Source organism: Dipteris shenzhenensis, chromosome 32 (assembly GCF_047967505.1).
Source record: "Dipteris shenzhenensis isolate YYH24624 ecotype China chromosome 32, Dip_SZ_1.0, whole genome shotgun sequence".
NCBI lineage: Eukaryota > Viridiplantae > Streptophyta > Polypodiopsida > Gleicheniales > Dipteridaceae > Dipteris > Dipteris shenzhenensis.
In genome coordinates this window covers 25,015,297-25,034,610 of record NC_141627.1, presented here as the reverse complement: position 1 = coordinate 25,034,610, position 19,314 = coordinate 25,015,297, and the positions used below count along the sequence as shown (strand labels likewise).

Here is a 19,314-nt window from a genome sequence, read left to right as displayed (position 1 = left end):
ACTGCAATGATGTTCGGAATGATAGTTTGCATCTCATTATTATGCCAAGAACCAGTGCAATTGAACTACATGGGCATGCTGCCCAATGACAGGTTACAAACATGTGGCAAAAGGCTGCATGATGATAGGTGGTCAGGCTAGATACTGCACTATGGTGGTGTTCAACATGACAGATTGTGTCTCATTATTATGCTAAGAACTAGTGCGGTGGTCTCTCCAAGCTAACCTTGAATTTTCATGATTTGCATGGGTACACTGCCCAGTGCAGGTAGCAAAGTTGTAGCAAAAGGCTACTTGATGATAGGTTGTCAGGCCAGAGACTGCACTGCAAGAAGCAGTGGAGATGCACGATGCAGTGCAGAGCTGCTATGCAGAGCTGCTATGTGTCAAGATCTACGTCGTTCAAAATAAATAGATTGTGTCTCATTATTATGCTAGTGCGGCATCATGATGTCGAAAAAAGTTCTAGCAAGAGTGCGGGTCCTCGCAAAATTCAATGTCTCACTTAGGAGCGCATTGCATCGCAGCCCCGAAATAGCCTTGAATATAGTTCTATGATTGGCTACACCCAAGAAAACGTTGACTCCTCTAATCGATGGTGATGTTTTAGCAATAGATTAAGATCTTCAGTAGCACTTCAGTTGATGTATGTGAAGTTTCTCATGCTACTTATGAGAGGGAGAGATAGTGCAATGTATACAGCTTGTTGTGCGCTAATACGTTGCATGTTAAGGATGGTGTTTCCAACCTTGCGTATTCTTTCTACTGCTTGAGCATTGTTACTTAGGCATCTTGTCATTGCTTCCTTGATTGCTATGCCTTCTAACTAGATAACAAAGCTCTTCCTCATCCTTTTCTATCCATGTGATATACACTTGCGCTTGTTGATTTCTTGTTAAAGGAAGGATTACATGGTCTATGGAACTTTGTTTGACTGGCATATGATAGCATTTTGTACGTTTGGATCTCTTTAAAAGAAACATTGTTGATAACATTTTCCCATTGTACTTTAATAACTTGAATGACACATTGCATGTTCTTGAGAAAATTTTCAAATTTTGAAATAGCAACAACTTAGAATTCACACTGCTTTCAACTAATTCAAGAATATTTACCATGGGCAATGGTAATGTACTGATAGCTTGTACCACACAAATTTTCGATCTTCTTCATTGTAGACGCTCCATAAATTAAATCAAAAAGCTGGTCGAATGAATACTCTTCAAAGAATAAACAGATGCATTGAATGTATTTGAGGGGTGTATCATCTTAAAATCATTAAGTTTCATAATGTCGTACTCATGTAAGTGTGTGTTTTCGTGGTCCATAGTACAATCACAAAGTGTAGAACAAAGGAGATGTAAGAAAAAGAGGCCGGCCGTTGATCATGTAAGTCACATATTACTTCAATGTGAATCCAAGGATTGTTTTTGTTATTCCCTCATATTCTTACGAACATCATGGGAAAAGTACATTGACCAACCAATTCCAACTCATTCTTGTCATTAAGGTTTAATGGTGCATGCCAAACTTGAAAAATGTAATCGTATGAGTAGAAACAAGTCTCCACCAGTCCGTACAATGTCACATAAAGAAACAAGAGATGTTTTAAGTTCCTTGAATATTCAGAATTGCTTCTTCTAAGATGGACAAATTCAACACGCAAACTCTTATCGAGGCAGACCAGCTGCGTAAGTCTGATATTACTTTAATGTCAATCTAAGGACTATTTTGTTGTTCCCTTCATATCCTTACAAACAACTCAGTAACTTTGGATAATATTAAAACCATAGTGAAACTATCTGAGCTAACACATCTAAATGGCAGCACTAAAGTATGATGCACCTCAAACTTTCCAGCAGTGGTATTGAAATGAAATCTAGTTCATTGCTATCACTATGGTTTAATGGTGCATCCCAAACTTCAAGAATGTAACCATGCTAGTAGAATGTCCAGCAAAAGTTATTTGACAATTCAATTGGTCATTGAGCAGCTCAATTCAAATGTAAACAATTTAGCCCATACAATGTCACATTAACTTCCAAACCATGGCAGGCACACCAATAGCATTACAATTATACTTGAAATTAATCATATAGTCCATGATAACTTAAGCAATTTTGCAGAATACTCAAAACGCAATCGAACTGTTTGAGCTAACACATTAAAATGGCAGCAGCACTAAAGTATGATGCACCTCAAACTTCCGAGCAAAGGTATTACAATGAAATCATAAAATAAAAGTCTGTTGTGTATGAGTTAAAAAGTCCATAATATCTTGCATTCTTTCGAAGACATGGCATCAGGAGAATGATTACAATAACTTCATAATTAGTCACACAATATGCAGTAACCTGAAGATTTTTATAGAATATTTAGAGTTGCACTAATCCATCCCTGTTGCCAGCTAATTGAAATGAAAGCATTTAAGTTTGCTGCATCTGGAACTTACTTGACCGACATATTAAATTGACATGACAATTAAAGTCTGCTCCATTTCATTTCAAAAATACATTTAAGATAGAAACAAGAGCGCAAGAAATAACATTCAGATCACTCATCCAACCTTGGTGGGCCAGGTAATTAATATGAAATCATTTAAGTTTATTGCATCTCGAACTTTTTGACCGACATATTAAATTGGCATGACAATTAACATCTGCTCCTTTGGATTTCAAAAATACATTCAAGATAGAAACAAGAGACCAAAAAATATATTGAGACAAGTCAATATTTGTGAGGCAAACTGATTTTCTTTCTTGCAAACGAAGAAGTTCGAACAACTAGGTGTGCACACACTTTCTATATATACATCAATAATAAGAAATAAGTGAACATTCTTGTCAGTGGGAAACCACTTCTTAAAGCACTACCTTATTCAAGAAAGAGCTCAATCGATTCTCTCCCTCGTGTTGTGCATCATCATCATGCGTTGGGCTCGAACGTTGTGATGGAGCCAGCAGTACTATTTATAGTGAAGGTGCCACTAGGCTTGATGTCGAGCAAAAGTGAACGAGTTTGGACAACACTAGTAGCATGAAGAGTATCTATCCAAAGAAGAGTGTCGACATGGTTCTCGTGAATCTATACAGCAACATCTGATGCATTTGGCAAGAGGATCCATATGGTGAGGCAAGGGGATTTCATTGTATGCTGCACAAAGTCACAGGGTTCAACCCTCTTTTCGCCGTCTGGAATCTCAGCTAAAACAGTGAAGTCAAAAAAATCCAATCCATTTTTGCCACACATGTAGGAGACATTTCTAAGGGTGTATATAACAATGTCCTCTTCATGGTACTCCTGGATTAAACGTGACAACACATTCTTGTGCTTGCCAACAAAGTGAAGTTGAAACAAGATGTATTTCGAAAGACTTCAGGTTGACCACTTATGATAGGGGTCATTGCCTCTATAATAGTATCTCTAGCAACGTACAACTACTTATAATAGCTCGATCTTCGTGCAAGGGTCTGTCAGCTATTGTCAAGATATCTACATCCGCCTTTATTATCACAAAAGCAATGGTACCAACAATTGTGGAAATAGTCCCTCTTGCTATGCGAAGAATCGATGATGCCCAAGGAACGTAGGAAGAAATTGTGCTCTCAGATAGCATTGTAAGGACACCATCGAACGGTTCTCCTCTAATAGCATTCATAGTAGCATCTATATGGAGAGACAAGTTGGATGTTCCACCTTCACCAACAATTTTCTTGACAATGGTGGGACCCTAGATCTGGTAGAAGGGGTCAATGACTAGGTTGTCTCTATATTGGGGCACATATACATGTGGCACAACCAAAGCGACAGTGTCACAATTATGATTATCACTGAAATTGGCCTTCAAACATGTGGGGTATGATGCCTCCCTAGCCTTATAAGTCCCATACTTGAGCAACAACCTCTCCTGAATTCGAAGCGAAAGCATATGAACTTGGACAACTCTACAATTTGCAGCACTAGAAGTGCACTCCCACCTCGCACAAAGTAATTAGGTGGAGCAATAACTAGTGCTGTTGTGTTGTGATCTAGTGCTCATAGAGGAGGTTGACTGATGGACCTAGCTATAGGATCGCTCAATGAATTCACGTTGTCAGATATTACGTTTCCTTTTTCATTTTGAAGTTTTTACTTACGGCAAGTACGCATGATATGCATTAGATGAACATCAAACAAAAATGAAACATTTCATGGATAGGGTATTGTGCCCCTCTCGAAGCAAGGTTTAGGCCGCATTCAATGACTAGACACTGAGTAAGATCATGGAATCTACAATAGAAAAAGTTGTAAAGCCAATGATTTTGAGATGAAAGGTCACTACCACATATGCCCAAGCTGTTCAAACTTCTAGCAAGTGGAAAATTAGGTTTGGAGTATTAATTAAGGCAAATAGATCACTATTATTGACCCCAAAATCAATGAAAGAAAACTCAATATCACACATTCACTAAACAATGTCAATGCATTACAATGGTAGAGAAGAGGGAATCCAATTTCAAAAAACTATAAATTCACTGTCAAAAGTGAACACATATCATATATTAAAGGAAGGTTGTTTCAGACAACATTCAAAACCTGATAATTGTCCACTATCTGAAAACATCCAATTTAATACATATCACAGCGTCTCTTCACGAGGATTTCCTCTTGAAAATGTGTACTATATCATTTCATGGGTTCAAAGTGGATTGTAAATGAAAATTTTTACTATTACTAAAACCTAGCGGGAAGAGTGCCTCGTCGCACATGCTACCACTGATTTGTCAATGCACATACTATACTTGCAGTAGTAATTAACCACATAGCCTACGATTTCTCTTAAAAAAACTTGCAAAGAAGAAGACAATTGTGCACCAGTGTTACTACTTTTTTGTGGTCCAAGCTATTGCTGCCATACAACACCAAATTTGCTCAAAGTTTACATATGGTTACCTTTTGCGTTCATGCGTTCATGTCATGGATAAGTACGAACAGATTTGGAATGACAAAGGAACCTGGACTCAACGTTAGAAATATTGGATGATTGGCATTAAAAAGCATCATTAAATAACCACCCTCTTTCCAATCTCTACCTCTCGACTAGTCCATCAATCACTTCATATCCACCCTAGCGAGTTGTTGTTCTATAATATGAGAGCCTATGAATTCAAGGAGATAGATTATAGATGGTCACACACATGGTTCCTCTATAGCCAATACCATTGAAAACATCTTTAGCTTTCAAAGCACCTTACAATTGACAAAAGGCTGCAAATGGAGCGTATTGACATTGAACGTCATGGTTTGCGACGTGATGTTTCAAACAAAATGAAATTTGAGATCTATATGCTTAGTTTTGTGGCTCTGACTATTGTTGTGTGCTATGGTGATCACGGACTGATTATTGCAATGAAGAGTGACATGGAGAGGATTCAGGAAACCGAGCTCCTTCAAAAGTCCTTTGAGCCACAGTCTCGCAGATTGTTGTGGCCATCAAGAGGTAGTTTACTTCAATAGATTGCAACCGTTGCATGTTTTTTACTACCTAGTGTTTCCACGGAAGGGTGGTTACACCACGCAATGCTCCTAAATTATAGCACGCAACAGTAGGACACACCAATAAACTATAGCAGCATATCATATCTCCCACATGACTTCATTCACAGAATAGAAAATGACTAGGAAAGCAGAGCATAGAAAATGGAAGAGTGCGCAGCAACCAATGCTACACTTGAACAGTCACAATAGAATTACAAACCATTAAAACAATACAGCATCTCCATCTTCCTAGCACACACACCACTCAATGCTCCTAAATTAGACGACACAACAGCAGCACACACCAATAAACAATAGCAGCACATCATATCTCCCACAACACGAGCCGCCTGACTTCATTCACAAATTCTGAATTATGAACCATTAAACCAATTCAGCATCTCCAACTTCCCTATCACACTGTTACACCACTCAATGCTCCTATATTAGAGGACACAACAAGAGCACACACCAATAAACAATAGCAGCACATCATATCTCCCACAGCACGAGCCGCCACAGAATAGAAAATGATCAGAAAAGAAGAGCATAGAAAATGGAAGACTGCGTAGCAACCAATGCTACACTTGAACAGTCACAGAATTATCCAACATAATCGAACACCCATTTAGAAAATCAACACGATTACCGAGACGATAATTTATTGACTTTGGATGGTTGGAAATGTAGACTGCTCTCGAAAATAGCCTTACTAAGAACAAGCCATTGGATGGGCAAAAAGGTGCACTTCGAATCACAAGAACGTTTTATTACAGAGATCATTCATCAGTGATCCACTGACGAAGATAGAGACATCCTTCTCAACATAAGTCATGACCCAGGTGGAAACATTCTGCTGAAAGATAAAATCGATACTATCTTCAGAAGCTCACCGACTTGGTGAACGCCCAATGTTTTGTTTCTAAAGTTTGTTGTTAAACCCTGAATAGCAGCAGATCACGATCTATGTCTTCAGGTATCGGTCTTTCTTCCGGATATCTCTTTAATGACTTAGAGATGGCCCTTGCAGTGTCCAAATAGCTTAAGTATTTGTCTTGTTGCAGCGAATCAGTAGTCAAAGCTTTACTTTTATCAATTATATCACCATTAATGATGCTGTCGGGAATCAACTTTCTGGAGAAAACAAAGGACGAAGGCAACCCGACGTGATTAGTCAACGACTTCCTGAAGGTCCAATCTCCGGTCGTCCAGTTGAAGTCGTAAAGAGGTAGGAATCTCTGCCCATACATTGCGACAAATTCAATCGATGATAGAATGTAATCGAACTCTTCGTCAGACATTTAGTAGGAGAAGCTCAGCCTTGACCAACCCGGCTTCAGCCCATTGTATCCCTGCGACAAGCAACACTCTGTAAATTGGATGTAGATAAAGAACGCAATGCAAAACATCAACGATCTGAAGACGAGCCTCAACTCATGACCTTACTTTCTTTACAGCAGTTCTGAAAGCGAGTGATTGTTTATTATCAACTTCAAGAAGTATGTGGCCATAAGGGCCAGCGCATGCACAGCCGCCCCGCGCTTGAATCCCAAATAGGTCATTCAATAATTTGACGACAAAACGGCCGTGGAGTGGCTTGCCCCTGCGCGTAGCTCTCTCTCTCCAAAAATGACTCTGCTGCATAGAATATAGCGGCGAACTATCTCTGCCGAAGGATGATGCCGACATTCTCGAGCTTTGCCCAGGAGTAGGCTGTTCGACCACCAACTCCTGTGTGTAAATCAGGAACGAAAGAATAGGCTCTCGCTTTACCTTTGTGTTGCCCAGAATGCAAATGTTGGGATTTTGTAGGAGCCTCTTCATTGCAATGTCTGTAAAATATGATTCTCTCTGTTCTATGACGCTGTGGCCAATAAATTCCTTAACCCAAAAGGCTAGGGCACACCTGATTTTTTGAACAATAGGTGGAGTTCCTGCATCTTCTCGTTCCTCGACATCGTCGACATACAGTGTATCCTGCCATAATATCACACGCTTACTCGGAGACTTCTACGATAACAATCCGTGAGAACATTTCTACGTAGTCTACCTTGAGACCAAAATATATCCAGCAAGAAATAAGCAGGTTTGCAGGAGATTGCACCTTCTCACTGAAACCGTTTACAAAGCACACTGTGCCACCACCGCACGTAGAAGGAGGTCTGTTCTTCAAGAGATAGAGGCCTTCGCTAATTAACAAAATTCCTGGAGTGCCCGGGCCTCCCATGAATTTGTGTGGACTAACTACCACGGCGTCATAGCCATCCAGATCTCCGGAACGCATATCTATTTGGATATGAGGGCCACTGTAGCATGAAAGAAGCGAAAAGTAATATTCAGTTTTTACAATGAAGAATTTAGAATTTTTGTAGATGCAGTTAAGGGCAATTGTCGACACTAACAATTCCGTGCATGATCAGGTGTTTAGCTTGAAGGGTACCTTGCCGCAAAATCAAAACACGCAAACGCTCCATGCTCATGGAGGAGTCTGGCAATGGCTCTGGTATCTGTTATCATCCCAGTCACGTTACTACACGCAGAAAAGGTTCCCAATTTTGGACGATTGGTGTATTGGGGGGCGTCCAATGCTCTTCGTAATGCCACGTTGTCGATTAGCCCTTCGGAATTTATGGGGATTTCGACCACCTGAGAAGAAATCAATCAAGGTAATCAAATTTTGATGGAAAGCAAACAATCGTTTGGTGGCTTACCGTAGTACAGATATGTCCTGAGTTAGCAAATCGCACCTCAGCTAAACTCTGTCTCCACGACAGAAGGTTGAAGTGATGCTCGTAGGGACCAGAGAAAACAACCCATCTCTCCTCCCTTGGCATGGTCTGAAGAACCCGGGAACGCATGGTGGAAGGGACCGACAAGCCCATCACTTCTTGCAGTCGCTTTAAAGCGGCGGTGCAACCAGATCCACAAAACAACAGCACGTCATCACATCCTCCACCCAGGCACTGCTTGATGTACTTTGCAGCTTGGTGCACCATAGCAGTGGTTGTTGCTCCTACAAAACTGTCATCCGTGTGCGTATTGCCTGAAATCCAATCCATGCAAGCCTCTGTGTCAGTGAATGAGGCAATTTATGCTAAAATATAGAAGTAGGAAACCATATATGCGACGACACTGGCGTAGAGTGTGTATTGCAATAAAATTTATCTCTCTGTATACAAATATTTTGAAAATTTGGAGGCGGATTGGAAGCTAAAAGACTTTGAAACTCTTTCAGATTACAGCGAAAGAAAATGTTTGTGTTGTTACCGTAGAATGGCAACACATTTTGGAAAATGGACATTTCAATATGAACGAGAGACCGGCCAGAAGCTGTATGGTCGGCATATGTGAGCAGGCGGTTCCCGAAAGGTGTCCCAAATGTGAGATCGTTCCCAATTATCTGGGAACGGAGCCACGCACACTTGGCAGCAGCACTCTTGCTAGACTGAGTCGTAGATAGTATGGATATTAACGCCGCATGATCAACCTCAGAACCTGCGGCCTGACTATCAACAGAGTCCTTTGTCGACTCCATAAGCATATTTGTATAACCTCTTTGTACCTTGAGAGCCTCCCTTAATCCGCCAGGAATCAGGTCTGGCTTGTCCTGATACCCATCTATCAATTTGTTATGTGATTCCACTGACGGTGTAAGAGCCGCCATGATTGACAACGTGGGTGATTCAAAGGTCGAAGGAGCTGAGATCGGAAGTTTAAGGTCAGAAGTGTAAGATGAAAGTTTGAGATCAAAAGTCAGGTCGGATCATGTGCTTTGTAATTGCTAACAATTATAGAGATTGCTTTATCCACTTCAAAGACCAACCAAAGAGGTTGGCTGATGAGACCCTCGCTGTTGTTCACTCTAGGTATCCTAAACCCCCAATCGCCAGTTCACAGATAAATGGGCCAAGTCAAAGATTGTTACATACTTGGCAATAAAAGATCTTCGCTTAAGAGGCAGGCACTAGCGGAGCTTGCCAGGCTTGAGGGAGGTCAACCACCAAGGGGCCTGCCCCACACCGCGACCAAGGGGCCCGCCCCACACCGCGCACAAGCGTGAGTGGAAGAAAGCAATGAAGTCAGCGAGGGAGGACCCCAGTCTGTAGCACGTGGAGGCACGAAGGATCCAGATGGAGGAATATGGAAGCACGCATTTTGGAGCAGGGGGTGTTGAATCATGGGAGGCCCAATTTGTAAGTATCGATCTCAAATTATATTGCTTATGTAGTTTATTAGGAGGTCGTTTCTTTGTACTAATCCCTCCGCAAAGTGTGTCGTCTTGTAGCTTGAGATCGTGGGCAGATACCCTACTCCTATGGAGACAGCCTACCACCACCACCATCATAGAGGAGATACATGGAGGCACGTCTATGATGATGGGTTGATTACTGAGGAGCAGTATACCCGGGCTACTGGAGTGGCCCCTGAGGTATTTGAAAGTAATTAAATAATGCCAAAATTATAGGTAAAGATTTGATTTTTCATACATTGATATATGTTGTCCCTTATTTACAGGCCCGTGCACAAGAGGACGAGGAAGACGAGGAAGGAGGCGCAGAAGGGAGCGCATAAGGGAGCATGGAAGGCAGCAAGGATTAGTCGTAGAAGTAGTGCTAGCTACTCTTTTTTGTACTTAATGCCACTGGCTTGGCTTCATGCCTCTTGTATATACACTTCTCTTATTTTTTGTACTTGAAGCCACATGACGTGGCTTAGCTTCCTTATTTTTTGTACTTGAAGCCACATGACGTGGCTTAGCTTCGTGCTATATGTATATACAAGCACTTTTTGAGCTTTCAATTTTATTGCGTTTTGGATTTGTAATGTTTTATTTGGAATTGTAATTAAAATGCGGTTGGCTGTAAGAATTGAATTACACAATGTAGATATGGGATTCTTGTAACTACATAGCATACACAACATACACAGCATTCTATAAATTTTAAAAAAAATATTATAAAGTGCGTCTATCAGTGAGTCTATAAATGCGTCTATATACGCATCTGTCTGTTCGACAAGCATTTATTTTTGCATCTATAAACGCATTTATAAGCGCGTCTATTTAAGCATCTACGTGCATGTCTATACGCGCGTGTGTCTGATATATAGACGTACTGGTAGATGCGGGTCTCCAGACGTGCAAATAGACACACCCGTAAGTTTTTTATTTAGTTCAGTAAACGCATCTGTGTGCGCGTCTATGGGTGCTTTGTCTTGTTGTGAGCCAATGTTTTGATGTTTATTCCGAGTCAAAATTTATCTCAAATTTACTAACCTTTTTTAAAATTTTGACATTCGCCAATTTCTTTTGAATGCTTGTTAACTCCTAAGTTAAAAGCATACAGAATTAGCATAAAATATGCATATATTATAGTGTTGATCTTGGGTCAATTTGAGAGCTCAAATAATGTAATGATGGGCACTCTCATATGCACATCCAAGAGGTACCCTCTTAAGAGCTTATCCAACTATCTGCCATAACAAGATCGCCTATATGAAGATTTCTTGTATCAGTTGTATTTGTAAGTTATTTATGCATTCCACTTAAGTGAATCATCCACCTCAATAACCAAGTCTTTATAGCCCCTATGATCATGAAATGGAAGTGAAGGATTGGAAATGATAGTCCTCACATCCTAAAAGATAGGATATATAAATAGGGACGTAGACCCTTCTCTTTCAACCTATAGAGAGTTCTATGGGGTTCAATGTTCTTAAGAAGCTCTACAATAAAATAAATTGGATAGCAAGAGATTTCTTTAATTAAAATGTTTCATTCTTCCCAAAATGCATCTAGAAGTTTGTCCAAGGGATAAATGTATTGAAAGGGTCACCCTAGTTACACCATCTTTTCTAAAACTTTAATGCTAGAAAGCTTGAATTCTTCTCCAAAGTGAGATTAAGTAAACCCCTTATGTATGCGTACTCTATGTGAATGTTGTATTACGTATTTTCAATAATCCCCTGAGGTCCATCATGTCATTGATTGAAGTAAGAAGTGCACATTGGAAAATACCCATTCTATCCAAACTCATATCTGATTCTTGGGGTTGTCACATTATTATATAGAGGGACATTGGGGTTTCTTTGCATAGACTCATGAGCTAATTTATTTCTAATTGAGGAAGTGGTATGCTTACAACAAGGAACCAAACCATCTAAAACTACACGGATATATGGAAGCAAATAGCAAGAAATGAATGCTAAGTAATTGTCCACTAGCATATTGAATATGAAGGCTAGGGGACCCAATTCCTCCCCAATTCATGTCCTTTGTCATTGTTGACAAAATCACCTTTTGGTGAAAACTTCAAATAATTTTCCTAAAGTTGATGTTGCATTCCATCTATTGTTTATAGTGGAAATGGTCCATCCTTATGAAGAGGAGCCAAAATTATAAGCAAGAAAGTAGTGCCCCATGACTTTACCCTTATCATTCTACTTTAACCTTGAAACTTTCAAGCTTCACAATCTTTCTAGATCTTCTCATTCTGGTCAATTCTAGGTGACATGGTGCTTTGATAAATAATACGTAATGATTTGCTTGTAAGACTTGAAGAAATAAGGATGAAGCCAAAATTATAAGCAAGAAAGTAGTGCCCAATGACTTTACCCATATCATTCTACTTTAACCTTAGAAACTTTCAAGCTTCACCACCTTATTAGATCTTCTCATTTGGTCAATTTTAGGTGACATGGGGCTTTGATAAATAATACGTAATGATTTGCTTGTAAGACTTGACGTATTGATGTCATCATATTTAGTATGTTTGTTAATAGGTTGATGGAACTATTATACAATTCATGTCCAAGTGAAAGAAAAAATTTATAGTTATATGTGTCACGGAGATGAAAAGGGAGTATTTTAAAATTCCCCAAATATAGTAGAATTCATGATTCAATATGGTTATAATCGATAGCCTCTCAAAGCTATCATATGTTTATAAAAGATAGCCTCTCAAATGTAGTAGAAGTCATGATTCAACATGTTTAATTGATAGGCTTTCAAAGCTATCATATTTTATATTTGGGTGAACAATGAAGGATTCAAGATAGTTGTTGAGAATACTCAATAGTTGCAAGGATGACTAAAAATCTATGTTAAAGTTTGGGTAGCTCTTTAGGTGTAGTAAAGATAAGGCCTTCAATTTGAAGTGTAGATCCCAATAATAAAAGATGGTGCCTTTTGTTGGCACTTTTAATAATGCAAGACCATGATATGTTATGTCATGTAGAGGTGTATTTTATGACACAAGTTTTTCGAAGGAATGTTATGGAGATGAGTAGTGGTATATCCTAGATTTAATTTAAAAAAGTATGTCCACTTAACATGTCAAGGTACCCTAACATTAGAAAAGGATAACATGAAAGCGCATACTATATCATTAAAGATATTATACTCCATTGGATATTGAGAAAAATAATGATTAGATATCTTGGAGGTTTAAGTGCTCTTGATTGATTAAACAATTTCCCTGATTTTCCTCTACATTTCACAATATAAAGATTAGGCTATCATCATGGGTGTTTAAAAGTCTCTTTGGAATTAGTCTTTTATTAATGAGAATATTGGAGCCACATAAGACTAAGAGCTCGTTCCCAAGTACTGCTCTTCAATGCTGAATGAGCAATGTTGTAGCATAGGTGAGCATTTATGAGCAAGTGTTCCCACTCTCTACTTGTCTGGCATGCTTGTTCGTGCCAGCCCAAAAACCTACGAAGAGATTGTTAACACTATTGGCTGCAAGAGCAGGGGCATCGAAATGCTCGAGTGGAGAGCTCTTTTTTCCATCTCCCATGGAGCAGTGCATTGCCACAATTTGGCACCATGAATGTTGCAGTGAGTCGTGGGAACATTGAGAACCTTTGACGCTAATGCTAAGATCCGACATTTTTGTCAAAGCAGGAACGGCCTCTAAGGACTAGCAAGAGGGCTTGAATGTTTAGAATCAAAACCCATACTTAAGTCAACAATAAAGATTACAAAACATGTGGGCCTAGTCTATGAAAATTTCAAGCCCTACATCATAGAGACTAAGTGAATGCGAGGGTTTTCAAAAAGTCATTTTGTGACAACTTTGAGAAGGAAAGGTTTAAAGGAAGGTCGTACAATTCTTTGGAGAGAGAGTGGCAAAGGAAGGACATTAATTCTTTGTCTTGACTTTCGTTTTGAAAACGTTTGAAAACGTCGACACTAGACTCCAATTCTGCTGATTCCAAATACAATAATGATCCTTGATGTCAGATTCCAACTAACAAAGAGCCACAGTCCACTCGATAGAACAAGACCTTTGATGTCACATTCCATCTAACAGAAATCGGGAATTTATAGAGAAAACGTACGGATATGAATCGCTTTCCGTAGACGTGAGGCCCTTGACTTTGCGTTTCCACCCGACTCCCCACTTAGCCAAGAAAGCCGTAGAAATTTTCAAGCCCACAGTTTTGATTTCGTTTATTCGAATATGCGACTTGGTCTTTTGAGAATGGTCTCGAACTTCAAATCCAACGCTGCACCTGAAGCTGTATGGGTTCCTTCATCGCTCTATATATTGGCATTGGCAGCCACATTCTTTGCGTTCTTTAGCGAAGCCACAAAAAACGGAGCGGTCGAGAAAACACACCAGATAACAAGTGCGAATAACAAATGCATGTGAGAAGTCAGAGTTGAGCACTGGTCGTTCATGCAGGTTAGGGAGGAGAGAGAGAGAGAGAGAGAGACTCACTAAGTTCTAGACAGCAGTCTACAGCTTAGCGAGCGAGCGAGAGAGAGCCAGAGCCAGAGCCAGAGATATCTCTAAGCTATAGACTTATAGTCACCTTTGCACGAGCAACACCTTCATTCTGTCTTGATCTCGTGCCCTTCTTTGCCCCTCCCACTTCAGCCATAGATGGCATCCCCTCGCGAGGTACCCCGCTGGAGCCCTGGCCCTCTGAAATCTGGTGATACCGCAGACGATGATCAGTCTACCTCTTACGAGATTACGGCCAACGAGGATCAAATAGCAATCGCGCCCGCAATCCACTATCGATTTTGGAATTCCGATGATGAGTTCAGCAACTTTGGATCCACTAATGAACTTCAGCTGGGATCGAACATAGAAAATCCAAAGTGGAAGCTGCCACAAGCTGCTGTGGGCCGGTTCAATGAGATCTCTTCTAATGCTATCGATCCACCGCAAGCGACTAGAAATAGCGATGTATATGAAAATTATCAAGGATCGTATGCCATGCAAATGACGAATCCATATGCGTTGGATCAACCCGAGAGGACTATTTTGCCGAGCGTTAAGCAGAACTTTACAACCTCAAAGACTATAGGGGCATTCCACTCGCCTCAAGCGTATCACGGAAAAGTATCTTTTAGAGATTATGATAACTCTACAGTATGGCTTACATGGAAAGATCTCTGGGTAACCGTCTCCAATCCCAAGGGCGGAACGCGGGCGCTTCTTCAAGGTCTAACTGGATATGCTGAACAAGGTCGTGTGATGGCCATCATGGGTCCTTCAGGCTCCGGTAAATCGACGCTGCTTGACACTCTTGCAGGTATGCTCCGTCTAGACCTTCGATTCGACACATATTTGCATGCACGTAATTCTCTTTTCGAGAATTCTTACTTCAGTTGCATACAATATTTACTTTTGTGTTATTTGCTATGTAGGACGCTTGGCCAGCAACACAAACCAGACAGGAGAGATTCTAGTAAATGGAAGAAGACAATCCCTCTCTTACGGCAACGCGGTAAGTAGATCGGTCAAGTAACTGCAGTAGGAAGCACTACTTTCGATTCTCTTTTGCTCTATTCTACCGTATTGATTGTATTGAGATTATGTCTTCTCGTATCAATTTGCATCCACAGGCATATGTCACACAGGATGACGTGCTAATGGCTACCCTGACCGTAAAGGAAGCTGTATTCTACTCAGCGCAACTGCAGCTGCCGAACGACATGCCAATTGAAGAGAAGAAAGAAAGAGCTGAAAGTAGCATAAGGGAAATGGGACTACAAGGCTCGATGAATACGCGAATTGGTGGTTGGCGTGCTCGAGGACTGAGTGGGGGTGAGAAACGACGAGTCAGCATTGCGATCGAGATACTTACAAGCCCCCGCCTTATCTTCCTTGACGAGCCTACGAGTGGTTTGGATAGGTGAAATTCCTCACTATAGATATACCAGCAGTGTCCTAAATTGATTTTGCTCGCAGCCATTCGCATACGTGCAACTTTGTCACCTCGAATTCATATGTGGTTATACTTCTTTTGTGTCGTGCTGCAGCGCTGCCGCATTTCACGTAGTGAACAGATTGAAGAACCTTGCAATGGATGGAAAGACAGTAATCGCATCCATTCATCAGCCCAGTAGTGATGTTTTTGAGCTTTTCACTGACTTGTACTTGTTATCAAATGGAAGGACAGTCTATTTCGGAGAAGCTTCCGGAGCGCGGGAGGTATGTATGCCATTCGCGGATAGGTTTCAAGTGGCTCAGAATAGTTGTTAATCTTAGTCTTTTTCTTACCTAGTTGATGTTCCTGCTGCAGTTCTTCCATGACAATGGCTTCCCTTGTCCGCCCATGCGGAACCCCTCCGATCATTACTTGAGAACCATAAACTCAGACTTTGAAAGAGTAAGAAATCATCCTGAATATTTTTGGATTTCTACACTTTGGACTCCTATTTTCAAATTAAAATCTGGCTCCAATATGGACCTCTGCAGCATGTCGAAGATATTGAAGGCGGTGCTTCATTAAGCAAAATGACGACAGCACAAGTGATAGACCTTCTTGTGGATGCTTATAAAACTTCCGAAACGGCCATGACAGTATCGAGGCACGTCAACAAAATATCCAATAAGGTATGGATTGATGGGCTGAAGGACTTGCTCAAGTGATTCTTTTCCTCGATGATGGTTCGGAGATGTAAACTTCTGTTCTAATTGGCATGTGTAGCAAGGTGCAGCAATGCAATCGTTTTCGGATCACGCCAACTTCCTCACACAGGTTCATGTTCTCACCCGGAGGTCCTTCAAAAACATGTATAGGGACTTGGGTTATTATTGGCTTCGACTGGGGATCTATGTGGCGCTTTGCTTATGCGTTGGGACCATCTACTATAAGGTTGGAGATGGATACAGTGCAATACAGGTAAGATGTTTGTGCAGCAAAAATTGAATGACAGTCCGTTATCGAGAAAAAACTGCAATGACAATATAAGTTCGTGCAACACGACTACTAGACGCTCATATTATGGATGCACATTGCGGAACTGGATGCAGGCAAGAGGTGCGATGCTAATGTTCGTAGCTGCCTTTCTAACCTTCATGGCGATAGGAGGCTTTCCAGCGTTTGTGGAAGACATGAGGGTATAAATTGAAAATACCTACACGAAATAATTAATGTATCTGAACGAGGATTTGTATTTCAAATTTGGAAGTGAAACCAAATCTTGGCTTTCTCAATGTAGGTGTTCGATCGAGAGAGGCTCAATGGGCATTATGGAGTGGCATCTTTTGTCTTTGCCAATACTCTGTCGTCTATTCCTTTCCTGCTTTTGATCTCTGCATTGCCAGGGGCCATCGCCTACTTCCTTGCGGATCTCCACCACGGATTTGTACACTTCTCATACTTCATTCTCACGCTTTTCGCCTGCATGATACTCGTGGAGAGCTTGATGATGACGGTTGCGAGCATTGTACCAGATTTTCTCCTTGGGATTATCACAGGAGCTGGCATTCAAGTTTGTCTCTCCACCTTGATGCATATGCAAAACACGTAATATTTATCCGTTTGTTTGAGATATGCATATGCACAAATATAAATTATTGCTGTAATGTTTTGCTTTATTTACAATGGACCCGAAGCTTAAATATTACTATTGTATGAGTTTAACCTAGCAACATAGCATGTATCATGTCTGGCATGGCAGGGAGTGTTCATGCTAAATGGTGGCTTTTTCCGTCTTCCAAATGATCTACCCAAGCCCGTTTGGAAATATCCCATGTCTTATATTGCTTTCCACACATATGCAAATCAGGTAACAATATGACCACCTCTTCGTGTTCTATAATTTCCATGTTCTTGATGGATGTTTGTTAAAATGTTGTAAAGAGGCTCACCATACTGAGATAATATCCATGTTCTTGGTGGTTGTTTATTAAAATGTTGTAAAAGTAGCACCTTCTAGTTAGAGGAATGCTCTAGAGGGGAGACTTTTTTTTCTTATAACTCACCCAAATGACATGCTCAATCGTATGCACCCACTAGAAGCCCCTAATAGAGGGCAAGTCCCCCTTTCGCAAGAATGTGAAATGGTCTACCCTCTTGCCCCTCATATCTGACCTCAAGTGCAACCATAGGCTCTTGGTAGAACTACCATGAAAACCGCCTCCAAGATTTGAACCCATGACGGAAACCTAATGCCACATGTGTGTGTGTGTGCGCACGTGTGTGCATGCGTGTGTGTGTGTAAGAGAGAGAAAGAGAGAGAGAGAGAGAGAGAGAGAGAGAGAGAGAGTGTGTGTGTGTGTGAGAGAGAGAGTGTGTGTGTGTGTCTCTTAGGCTTAAAAGCCATTCTAAAGTACTATCATGTGGAAGATTACACTAAGGAGTAAAGCTATTGGTTAGTATGGTGGAAGGTTACATTAAGTTCGATTACACAAAGTTGTAAAGCTTTCGATTACACTATAGTGGAAGCATAAAAGTAAGCTTTACAACTTAGCGTAATCGAAAGCAAAAGTAAGATTTACAACTTCGTGTAAAGCTTGCGTAGAAGTAAGCTTTACAACTTAGTGTAATCAAAAGCTTTACAACTTAGTGCAATCGAAATCTTTACAACTTAGTGTAACCTTCTACTATAGTAAATAATAGCTTTATTGCTTAGTGTAATCTTCCACATGATAGTACTTTAGAATGGCTTTTAAGGCTAAGAGAGTCTCTCTCTTTCTCCCTCTCTCCTCCCACACACACACACGCACATGCACATGCACACGCACAAGCATGTGCACACATGCATGCACATGTGTGTGTGTGCGTGCGCACACACACATGCATAGCTTGATAAAGTTGTGTTTTAACACCGAGCCCACAAGCTAGACATATATGTGGTTCATCATCTCCTAAAGCCCAAAACATAGGGATGCACAGAGCACAAACCTAGACTATAAATAATGAATTAGGTTTGAGGCTTCTAATATTGGGTTTTGCATGTGGATTATCAGGGATTCTACAAAAATGACTTTATTGGTTTGAGTTTTGAGAACAATAGACTAGGGAACCCTCGGATTTTTGGTGAGACAATTTTGAGAGATACTTATCAAGTGACGATGAGCTACTCAAAATGGGTGGATCTTCTCATAATTCTGGGTATGGCTGTGGCATATCGTTTTATCTTCTTCTTTCTCATTAAGTTGAAAGAGAAAGTGAACCCACTAATCCGTTCCCTTTTCTCAAAGCGCTCTATGTCACAAATTATGTTTACAATTCCCCCTTAATAGTACTCAAAACAACATGTTAAGGGGCTTACTTTATGTATTATTCAACCATTGGTTGAATTCCTAATTTATCCAAATACTATGCATAAGTAATCCGTCCTATTTGTCAACAACCATCATTGTTGGCACGTTGATATAGACCTATCCTCCCTATGTTGTGGAATTAAAGGAAAGCAACTGCATGCAGATCAATGTATGAAGATGTAACACATATATGTTACTTCCTTCTTATATTCCAACAACTTTTGTAGCACAATGTAACATTGTAATTTTACAAATTCATGTTTCTAATTTGACTTTCTACATT

The 19,314-nt window shown here is 40.4% G+C and overlaps 1 protein-coding gene and 1 pseudogene across 2 annotated transcripts; one reads left to right on the top strand and one right to left on the bottom strand.

Moving 5' to 3' along the window:
- Positions 1-6,442: 6,442 nt before the first annotated feature.
- LOC147880504 (uncharacterized) lies at positions 6,443-9,222 on the bottom strand (annotated as a pseudogene). Its single transcript, XR_015540569.1, has 6 exons — positions 8,785-9,222; positions 8,265-8,560; positions 7,958-8,163; positions 7,622-7,823; positions 6,964-7,494; positions 6,443-6,869 (listed from the first exon to the last, which is right to left on the bottom strand). The product of XR_015540569.1 is annotated as an uncharacterized LOC147880504 (transcript).
- Positions 9,223-14,408: 5,186 nt separating this feature from the next.
- LOC147880503 (ABC transporter G family member 1-like) lies at positions 14,409-19,007 on the top strand. Its single transcript, XM_087370624.1, has 11 exons — positions 14,409-15,066; positions 15,182-15,261; positions 15,380-15,669; positions 15,797-15,968; positions 16,060-16,146; positions 16,236-16,373; positions 16,468-16,662; positions 16,794-16,880; positions 16,982-17,254; positions 17,444-17,551; positions 18,735-19,007. The coding sequence occupies exons 1-11, from the start codon at positions 14,409-14,411 to the stop codon at positions 19,005-19,007; spliced, it is 2,361 nt and encodes a 786-aa protein (XP_087226750.1).
- Positions 19,008-19,314: the final 307 nt, after the last annotated feature.